General features: G+C 24.8%; 1 protein-coding gene across 1 annotated transcript in view; it reads right to left on the bottom strand.

The window, feature by feature from the left end:
* The window catches only part of LOC119600917 (dynein heavy chain 3, axonemal), a 61,941-nt gene that overhangs the window by 13,074 nt on the left and 36,721 nt on the right, over positions 1-12,146 (bottom strand). The window contains 3 exon segments of the mRNA XM_037951507.1: positions 1,888-2,024; positions 3,936-4,358; positions 10,847-11,014. Of these exon segments, the coding sequence (XP_037807435.1) occupies positions 1,888-2,024; positions 3,936-4,358; positions 10,847-11,014 (728 nt within the window).

Below are 12,146 nucleotides of genomic sequence, written 5' to 3' on the forward strand. Positions count from 1 at the left end.
ACTAACTAACTAACTAACTAACTAACTAACTAACTAACTACTAACTACTAACTAACTAACTACTAACTAACTAACTAACTAACTAACTAACTAACTAACTAACTACTAACTAACTACTAACTAACTAACTAACTAACTACCTAACTAACTAACTAACTAACTAACTAACTAACTACTAACTAACTAACTAACTAACTAACTAACTAACTAACTAACTAACTAACTAACTAACTAACTAACTAACTAACTAACTAACTAACTAACTAACTAACTAACTAACTAACTAACTAACTAACTAACTAACTACTAACTACTAACTAACTAACTAACTAACTAACTACTAACTAACTAACTAACTACTAACTAACTAACTAACTAACTAACTAACTAACTAACTAACTAACTAACTACTAACTAACTAACTAACTAACTAACTAACTAACTAACTAACTAACTAACTAACTAACTAACTAACTAACTAACTAACTAACTAACTAACTAACTAACTAACTAACTAACTAACTAACTAACTAACTACTAACTAACTAACTACTAACAACTAACTAACTAACTAACTAACTAACTAACTAACTACTAACTAACTAACTAACTAACTAACTAACTAACTAACTACTAACTAACTAACTAACTAACTAACTAACTAACTAACTAACTAACTAACTAACTAACTAACTAACTAACTAACTAACTAACTAACTAACTAACTAACTAACTAACTAACTAACTAACTAACTAACTACTACTAACTAACTAACTAACTAACTAACTAACTAACTAACTAACTAACTAACTAACTAACTAACTAACTAACTAACTAACTACTAAGGAGAGAAATTAAAAATCATTTTTCAAAGGCCTTTAGTTCCCTGGCAGTGATTAAAAATCTTGATCTCAGTATAATTATTTCCAAAAATTATATGCAATCTTTGCGAAATGCGTCTCAAAAAATCTTTAATTTTGAGGTTATCGCGAGAAAAATAATTAAAATTTTTGTTAATTTCTAACAATTTCTTTTTTTGTACAAAATTCTTATATATCAATTAATAAAAAAATGGATTTAAATTTAAGTTAACTTATATATTAACTTGCAAAAGATTTCATTTTATCTCTTAAATCCTTCTGTCTAGAAAATTCAATTTGTTTTATTTTTACATTATTTTCAATTTGTAATACATATAAATATTTTGTAAAGCAAAGTCATTGTTATTTTTGTTTATTTGTTTTGAAGTTTATTGTCATTGTACAAAACATAATTTTAAAGTCAGCACTTTAATTTAAAATCGTAATATCTTTTAAAACCATTTAATTAATTAATTTTTTTTTACCAAGAATAATACTCTTGTGATAAGCATTACAGTCTAGTATGTTCTAGTATTTGTAGAAGAACCCAGTAAATAATTTGATATTTAGTGCCATGTGTTTTTCGTTATTTATTAAAAAAATATTTGTTAGGGTTCTGCAGCAAAAGGCTTTAAGTCAGTTGGTAGAGCAATTTAAGGGTCGCATGTTCGATTCCCACTGGAAATTTCTTTAGAAATAGTTCATCATGTTATATTAAGTAAGGTTATGTACAAATTATAATTCCAAAATATTAACTGGGTAACTTTAATCTTACATTCATGCAGCATGATTCCTTTTTAATGCTTTCAGTCGTAGTATTATTTGCTTCTAAATGTATATAAAAAATGCTGCAAAAAATATTTTCTATGCAATTTTAAAATATGTATTTTCTATTCTATAGAAAAGAAACTTAAACAGACTCACATACAATAGGAAAATACGCTTGATTTTTTTGTTTTGCTTTTTTTTTGTTCGTATTTTCTTCCTTTTTTAGTAGAACCAAAATATAAATACAATGTTGCTTACCCTTCCAAATTGCTGGCCAGCACTATTTGAAACCAAGCCTTTTCAGGAAGCCATACTGGTGCTGGATTAGGTGGAATACTTTGCAATCCAACGCCTCCCGTTAAAAAGAACAACAAATGGGATTTATTTATTTTACCCTTGTTTTATTTTCCATTTTTTATTTTTTTTACCAATTTTTGTAATTAAGCCAAAAAAAGAAAAAAAAAAAAAAAAGCAACCAAGAAAATAAGTTTAAGTCAAGAGTGTTGCACAATCAATGGGAAAGCAGTGGCAATTGCAGCAGCATCCCAAGTTAGATATAGTGGTTTGGGCACGAAGAGTATAAAATAGTATTTGCATTAAGGCATCCAAAAAAAAATATAATAATTTGTTATAAACATGAAAATATAAAGAAAAGGAAATATAATGGAATAAAGTCAAACATAAAATTAATTGAAGTGTAGAAGATGATGAACCCGATATAAAAATGAAAAAAATCGCGTTAATGTAAAGTACATTTTAATAATGCTGATGGTGATGATGAGTAATGAGCATGAATTTATTATAAACTATTTTCAGTAATGTTTACTGGTATAGAACAATTTTTAAAATTTTATGATTGACCTCCTTCACTACTATAGTAGATAAGGTTTTTTTGACTAATGACCCGTCATGATATCTTTACGATGTTCACACTTAGATCTCTATAAAATACATTTTGAATTTAATAACTTAAAAATAACTGTAATGGAACTCTTACCAATTTCAATTACTAGAACTGAACTAGAACTAGAACTGAACTAGAACTAGAACTGAACTAGAACTGAACTAGAACTGAACTAGAACTGAACTAGAACTGAACTAGAACTGAACTAGAACTGAACTAGAACTGAACTAGAACTGAACTAGAACTGAACTAGAACTGAACTAGAACTGAACTAGAACTGAACTAGAACTGAACTAGAACTGAACTAGAACTGAACTAGAACTGAACTAGAACTGAACTAGAACTGAACTAGAACTGAACTAGAACTGACTAGAACTGAACTAGAACTGAACTAGAACTGAACTAGAACTGAACTAGAACTGAACTAGAACTGAACTAGAACTGAACTAGAACTGAACTAGAACTGAACTAGAACTGAACTAGAACTGAACTAAGAACTGAACTAGAACTGAACTAGAACTGAACTAGAACTGAACTAGAACTGAACTAGAACTGAACTAGAACTGAACTAGAACTGAACTAGAACTGAACTAGAACTGAACTAGAACTGAACTAGAACTGAACTAGAACTGAACTAGAACTGAACTAGAACTGAACTAGAACTGAACTAGAACTGAACTAGAACTGAACTAGAACTGAACTAGAACTGAACTAGAACTGACACTAGAACTGAACTAGACGACTAGAACTGAACTAGAACTGAACTAGAACTGAACTAGAACTGAACTAGAACTGAACTAGAACTGAACTAGAACTGAACTAGAACTGAACTAGAACTGAACTAGAACTGAACTAGAACTGAACTAGAACTGAACTAGAACTGAACTAGAACTGAACTAGAACTGAACTAGAACTGAACTAGAACTGAACTAGAACTGAACTAGAACTGAACTAGAACTGAACTAGAACTGAACTAGAACTGAACTAGAACTGAACTAGAACTGAACTAGAACTGAACTAGAACTGAACTAGAACTGAACTAGAACTGAACTAGAACTGAACTAGAACTGAACTAGAACTGAACTAGAACTGAACTAGAACTGAACTAGAACTGAACTAAACTGAACTAGAACTGAACTAGAACTGAACTAGACTGAACTAGAACTGAACTAGAACTGAACTAGAAATCAAATCTAAGAGCTTTATTCATAAACCTTAGATAAATGTTCATTAATAAGGCCCTAAAACTTATTGTAGGTTATTGCAAAGTCGGTTTGACCGTCCATATATCTTAATCATTTTATAAATGACATTTAAAAACCATTCAGCACTTTTTACAAATATCTACTTACAATAACTAAATCATTAACATAATTCTTTTTTTTTCTTAAATCATATTTACCTTTGCCATCATTATACCTAAACACATCACCAACGATATGACCAATTTATCTTTCTCAAACAACGATCTGCAAACGTTCTGATAAATTGATTTCGTAAAATAATTATTTAAATTTTCCAAACGTTCTTGTAATTCAGTTGATTTGGGTGCCTTCATGATGGTATTCACAAAGAGATTCAGAAACCAACCCAATGAGTATTGATACATGGGATCAATATTTGCCAATTCACTGATGCAAAAAAACAATATGGCCGAATGTTTGGCTACAGGTATGTAACGTTGACGCGCTTCATCAATTTCCGCCTCAGTAGCGACTGCAATAATTTGTTTCTCTTGAATTTGTTCGGATAAGATTTTGCTAGATGACAAAATGTTAATGGCATTTTCATCTTCCAATACATTGCCTTCGGACGTTGAGAGTACCTGAATGGTGCAGTAGAAATGAGGAAATAAATGAAAAAATATACATGAAGAAGACAGACAGACAGACAGACATATATTTAAAACAGGATATAAGTATAAATAGGTATTCACATGAGTCTGGGTGTGTGATTTTTTTTCTTACTTGGTTTATAGTTTTGTTGTGTGAGAAAAACAATTTTAAGAAAAATTTATTCAAACAAAATCAAAATGAAAATCATACCATTGAACGGTACGAATACACTGCAAATTATTTAAATAAGGAAAGTTAGTGAAACTATATACATATGTGGTTATTATTTTTACTAAATACGATTATCAGCTTTTTTAAAAACATAAATTTAGACATTTGAATGATTCGCTATACTGCAACTAATTTATTGTTTACAAAGTTTTTGCTTTTCTGTTAAATATTTTTTTTTAGCTGTAACATTTAGCATACTTTAGGGCATTTTAAAATTTATCCTAAATTATTATTAATTCTTACAAAATACTATAAAGATTTTTTCGGTAAAATTTTCTATAAAAAGAAAATTTATGAAAATATTCTATAAAAAGAAAATTTATGGAAAATTTTCTATAAAAAGAAAATTTATGGAAAATTATCTATAAAAAGAAAATGTATGGAAAATTTTCTATAAAAAGAAAATTTATGGAAAATTTTCTATAAAAAGAAAATTTATGGAAATTTTCTATAAAAAGAAAATATATGGAAAATTTTCTTTAAAAAGAAAATTTATGGAAAATTTTCTATAAAAAGAAAATTTCTGAAAAATCTTCTATAAAAAGAAAATTTCTGGAAAATTTTCTATGAAAAGAAAATTTCTTGAAAATTCTCTATAATAAGAAAATTTCTTGAAAATTTTCTATGAAAAGAAAATTTCTTGAAAATTTTCTATAAAAAGAAAATTTCTTGAAAATTTTCTATAAAAAGAAAATTTCTTGAAAATTTTTTATAAAAAGAAAATTTCTTGAAAATTTTCTATAAAAAGAAAATTTATGGAAAAATTTTTATAAAAAGAAAATTTCTCGGAAATTTTCTATAAAAAGAAAATTTCTTGGAAATTTTCTATAAAAAAAATTTCTCGGAAATTTTCTATAAAAAGAAAATGTAAAGAAAATTTTCTATAAAAAGAAAATGTAAAGAAAATTTTCTATAAAAAGAAAATGTAAAGAAAATTTTCTATAAAAAGAAAATGTAAAGAAAATTTTCTATAAAAAGAAAATGTAAAGAAAATTTTCTATAAAAAGAAAATGTAAAGAAAATTTTCTATAAAAAGAAAATGTAAAGAAAATTTTCTACAAAATGAAAATTTATGGAAAATTTTCTATAAAACGAAAATTTATGGAAAATTTTCTATAAAAAGAAAATTTATGGAAAGTTTTCTATAAAAAGAAAATTTATGGAAAATTTTCTATAAAAAGAAAATTTATCGGAAATTTTCTATAATAAGAAAATTTATCGGAAATTTTCTATAAAAAGAAAATTTATGGAAAATTTTTTTATAAAAAGAAAATTTATGAAAAATTTTCATAAAAAGGAAATTTATGGAAAATTTTCTATAAAAAGAAAATTTATGGAAAATTTTCTATAAAAAGAAAATTTATGGAAAATTTTCTATAAAAAGAAAATTTCTGAAAAATCTTCTATAAAAAGAAAATTTCTGGAAAATTTTCTATGAAAAGAAAATTTCTTGAAAATTCTCTATAATAAGAAAATTTCTTGAAAATTTTCTATGAAAAGAAAATTTCTTGAAAATTTTCTATAAAAAGAAAATTTCTTGAAAATTTTCTATAAAAAGAAAATTTCTTGAAAATTTTTTATAAAAAGAAAATTTCTTGAAAATTTTCTATAAAAAGAAAATTTCTTGAAAATTTTCTATAAAAAGAAAATTTCTTGAAAATTTTCTATAAAAAGAAAATTTATGGAAAATTTTCTATAAAAAGAAAATTTATGGAAAATTTTCTATAAAAAGAAAATTTCTGGAAAATTTTCTATAAAAAGAAAATTTCTGGAAAATTTTCTATGAAAAGAAAATTTCTTGAAAATATTCTATAAAAAGAAAATTTCTTGAAAATTTTCTATAAAAAGAAAATTTATGGAAAATTTTCTATAAAAAGAAAATTTATGGAAAATTTTTTATAAAAAGAAAATTAATGAAAAATTTTCTATAAAAAGAAAATTTCTGGAAAATTTTCTATAAAAAGAAAATTTCTGGAAAATTTTCTATAAAAAGAAAATTTCTGGAAAATTTTCTATGAAAAGAAAATTTCTTGAAAATTTTCTATAAAAAGAAAATTTCTTGAAAATTTTCTATAAAAAGAAAATTTCTTGAAAATTTTCTATAAAAAGAAAATTTCTTGAAAATTTTCTATAAAATGAAAATTTATGGAAAATTTTCTATAAAAAGAAAATTTCTTGAAAATTTTCTATAAAAAGAAAATTTCTTGAAAATTTTCTATAAAAAGAAAATTTCTTGAAAATTTTCTATAAAAAGAAAATTTCTTGAAAATTTTCTATAAAAAGAAAATTTCTTGAAAATTTTCTATAAAAAGAAAATTTCTTGAAAATTTTCTATAAAAAGAAAATTTCTTGAAAATTTTCTATAAAAAGAAAATTTCTTGAAAATTTTCTATAAAAAGAAAATTTATGGAAAATTTTCTATAAAAATAAAATTTCTTGAAAATTTTCTATAAAAATAAAATTTCTTGAAAATTTTCTATAAAATGAAAATTTATGGAAAATTTTCTATAAAAAGAAAATTTATGGAAAATTTTCTATAAAAATAAAATTTATGGAAAATTTTCTATAAAAATAAAATTTATGGAAAATTTTCTATAAAAATAAAATTTCTTGAAAATTTTCTATAAAATGAACATTTTCTATAAAATGAAAATTTATGGAAAATTTTTTATAAAAAGAGAATTTATGGAAAATTTCCTATAATAAGAAAATTTATGAAAATATTACTATAAGAAGAAAAATAATGGAAAATTTCCTATGAAAAGAAAATTTATGGAAAATTTTCCATGAAAGGAAAATTTATGGAAAATTTCCTATGAAAAGAAAATTTATGAAAAATTTCCTATGAAAAGAAAATTTATGGAAAATTTCCTATAAAAGGAAATTTATGGAAAATTTTCTATAAAAAGAAAATTTTTGGAATATTTTTTATAAAAAGAAAATTTATGAAAAATTTTCTATAAAAAGAAAATTTATGGAAAATTTTCTATAAAAAGAATATTTATGGAAAATATATATATGAAAAATTTCCTATAATAAGAAACTTTATGAAAATATTACTATAAAAAGAAAAATAATGGAAAATTTCCTATGAAAAGAAAATTTATGGAAAATTTCCTATGAAAAGAAAATTTATGGAAAATTTTCTATGAAAAGAAATTTTATGGAAAATTTCCTATGAAAAGAAAATTTATGGAAAATTTCCTATGAAAAGAAAATTTATGGAAAATTTCCTATAAAAAGAAATTTATGGAAAATTTTCTATAAAAAGAAAATTTTTTGAAAATTTACTATAAAAAGAACATTTATGAAAAATTTTCTATAAAAAGAAAATGCATGGAAAATTTTCTATAAAAAGAAAATTTTTTTTAAAGAGAAAATTTATGGAAAATTTTTTATAAAAAGCAAATGCATGGAAAATTTTCTATAAAAAGAAAATTTCTGGAAAAGTTTCTATAAAAAGAACATTTATCAAGTTTCCTAAAGTGTTGCACGTGTGTTAAGTTTTTGTGTTTGACAGAAATGTTTTAATATTCATTCAAAACTTCAAGAAAAATATAAAAATATTAAAAATCTTTGGAAACAGTTAAAACTGAATAAAAATAGTAGAAAAAGAAAACAGAAGTAAAAACATCAAAAGCAAACTTTATTAAGTTTCGCATGCAGTTACAAGTTAAACTAGTCTTGCAATATAAAGATGCATATATTTTGTGATACAGATGTAAAATATAATTATGCATTTCCAAAATAAAATTAATATGAAGGGACATTGGTTTGTCGTTCAAATGAATTAGTAATTTTGTATATTTCTTATATTTGCTTTTTTTATCAGATAGTATATGTGGAAATATTTTGCAATATTGATGTTTGAAAACCTTTGGCAATAAATATAGTTTTATTATGGAAATATTAAATTTTTTTAATATCAAAATTTAAGTTAAAATTAAATTCAATTAAATGCAGCGTTATTTGTAATAAAGAGAAAATAAATTTATTTATTTATAGGTAAAATTGCAAAAAAATGACTGCAGAAAACCAAAAAATAAAATGAAAATTAAAAACCCTATCAATACAATTTCCAGTTAATTGAATTGTCAAGAACACATGAAAATAATAAAAATTAATAAGTTTTTATATCCCCAAGCAAAACAGATAGAAACATAACATAACATATATATTCAAAATGTTTAAAGTTTCCGTTTATTTTTTTTCCCTTTTTCTCTTGCAAAGTATGTGTTTTTGAGGCGATATTAGTTTGCTGTATAGTTTTTACAGATAATAAAAAAAGATATGAGCGAATGTTTTATAAATTGAAATTTAATCGAAAAGTTTTTCATCAAAAGTGTCTTTTTTAGGGATATTAGTATATTTGGCATAATTATGAGCTCCAAATCCCAATTTAGGGGGTCCTGTTATATGGGGGCTAGGTGAAAAAATGCACCGCTATCAACCAAAATCTCTAGCGTTCGTCCTTGGGTCGTCCAACTATCTTCAAAATTGCGACCTGTAGTTTGATTACAAGGTTTACATGGACAGTCAGACAGATGGACAGACAGTCAGACAGATAGACAGACAGACAGACAGACAGACGGATTGTGAGCCAATTGGAAAAGTGACAATATTGGTCGTACAAAATTTGAGAATTCCAGCTCTAATAGTTTCTTAGATATACGTATTTTTGTATTTAATTTATGTGGGAGGTGCCACGCCCCCTATTGCTAGTTCTCCCATTTTTGTCTTAAATGCTCGTATTGTGATGCTGAAGTGACTCCAACAATATTGAAGCACTCTATCTGTTATATTTTCCCAGATAAACTAAATTATTATTTTCTTGATATGGGAGGTACCACGCCCACTATAGCTAGTCCGCCCATTTTGTCAGCAAATTTAAAATACAAAGTTTGAAGACTATAGCGGTTGCAGTTTCTAAGATATGCGGATAATTACATATGTATATTGTGGTAATTAGAAATGGAATGACGATTTCGTTAAACAATTTTTCAAGATTTTTTACTTTAAATTTTGTTTTTCGAAAAATTGGTAATTGTTACAAATTGAATAACGAACTAAGTCTATAGTTTATTTTCCGTTCAAAAAAAATCTAGGTGTGCAAAAAACCAAATACTAAAACATGCGAAAAACTTCTATACATAATGAATATAAAACTCAAAAATCATTAACGAGGGTGAAGTGATAATTATACAAAGGTTATATAATAACAAACAGATTTACAAGATAACATTAGTTAAAACTTATTAAAACTGAAACTGATGAAGTATTCTAAATTTAATAAAATGTCAGTTTACAAGTCATGTATTATTTAATTACTTTCCTGTAATGTAGGCGGTAAGCTATTGTATATCAGCACAACTGAGAGGGGTCGTTTTAATAACTTATCATACTTATTATACACACATGTACTACTTATGTATATAATAACAACACTTTTACACAAAAGTACAATAGAGAAAACAATAATTGAATTTGAAATGAACTTATAAAATACAAAAAAAATCCAATGAAACGCAAAAAAAAATACAAGTAAAAAAGTATAGTCGTCGTGGCCGACCATAGCCATACCCTACACCGGTTATGAGTTTATCAAAAATGTTTATTATTTTAGTAATAAAGCATTTATGTTGAATTTTTCCTTAATTTCGATATATTTTTGATGATTAAATAATTTTTTTATGGAGGCTATATATGGGGGCTAGGGTCAATTATGAACCGCTCCTAACAAAATTTGATGGAGGGATTTTCGTTGACATTGAAGTTAATTATACCGAATTTCATTGAAATATGCGTGTTTATAAGGGAATTAATGACGTTAAAGCATTTTCAGAGGTTGACATGGATAGACAGACGGACAGACAGACAGACAGACAGACAGACAGACAGAAAGAAAGAAAGAAAGAAAGAAAGAAAGAAAGAAAGAAAGAAAGACAGACAGACGGACAGACGGACAGACAGACAAACAGATAGATAGACAGACAGACGGACAGACGGACAGACGGACGAACATGGCTTAATCGACTCAGAAAATGATTCTATGCGTTACAAACATCAGCACAAATCCAACATAACATTCCCACTAAAGTGGTGTATGGTATAAAAACAATTGTAAAAGCTTAAATAATAAAAATAGAATCAAATTCAATATACTTACTACTTACTAAACACATACATACATAGATACATGTGTTTATATACATACATATCATGTGTTAGTGTAATAAAACGTGCTTACCTCCAATATTTTTGATTCAATTGTATACAAAGCATCGCGATTTTTTGCCGATTCAATAATCAATTGTTCCTTTTTCTCCTGTAGATCGGGACGTTCATGAGCCACAACAGTAGCCAACAGTTGTTCACGTAAACCTTGTTCCGTAATCATAAAATTTATTACGGTTACCTGTTCAGAGGAAACACCATACATACATTCAATAACGTTTTAAAGGGGTAAAGAGGAAGGAAATATATATTTAAAATATTTTGAAAATAGACAAAGATTGTAAAATAGAGATATAAAATCGGTTTATGTAGGGGTATGTACATAAATAACATAACAAAAAAAATAAATTTGTTTATATAGTAATATGAGTTAGTTGGTGTGTTTGAATTGTGTTTTTTTTGGTTAAAGAAGGAGGGAGGTAAGGGTGTTGGTGTAAAATATTTAACAAAACAAAGTTGCTATTCAGTTTTGTTTCAACATTTACGTTTACGTATATAAACTAGAAAACCAAAAGAAATGCTAACATCAACACAACATTTAGAAAAAATAAATGAAATAATTTTTTGTTTCTGAGAAAAAGAAAAACGAAACTTATTACAATTTGATATGAAATGTGGTCACATAAAATAAAGTTCAAAATGGTTGAAAAGGGTAGAGAAAAATGTGGGATTAATACTTTTGAATGATTTTGATAAATTTATTTTTAGACATTAATTCTTGAGAAGTTAAAAATAAATAAAACAATTATATATAAATAACTTTGGATGTAAAAAAACAACAGTTTGACCTTTATTACATCCTTTAAGTGTAAACCCTTTTTAGTTATTTCTAAATAAATATAAATATTCTCTTACACTTGCTAAAAACTTTTAACTTATCGGTCCGTTTGTTGCGATAAGAAAATAAATTGTTAAAAAATAAAATGCTAACAAAAATGGATAAATCTTTCAAATTTTTTTTTTCAGAAAAATGTCTTAAAACTTAGTAAAATTCGAAGATTTTTTATAAAAAAGATGTTTGAATAATTTCTAAAAAAAAATAGAATTTCCAAAATTTTCTACAAAAAAATTAAAACGTTTTCTAAAAAATTAAAAAATATTGAAAATTTTCTATAAAATGAAAAATTTTGAAAATGTTCTTTAACAGATTAACATCCAAAAATTTTTTATAAAGAAGAGAAATTTTAAAAATTCTCTTAGAAAATTGAAAGAAAAAATTTTCGAAAGTTTTTTTTATAGAAAAGAGAATAGAAGTTTCTATGGAAAAGGGAAATTTTCCAAAATTTTCTATAGAAAATAGAATTTTCAAACAT

Source organism: Lucilia sericata, unplaced genomic scaffold (genome assembly GCF_015586225.1).
Source record: "Lucilia sericata isolate MDLA Ls3-8-SP2 unplaced genomic scaffold, ASM1558622v1 Contig000127F_arrow, whole genome shotgun sequence".
Taxonomy (NCBI): domain Eukaryota; kingdom Metazoa; phylum Arthropoda; class Insecta; order Diptera; family Calliphoridae; genus Lucilia; species Lucilia sericata.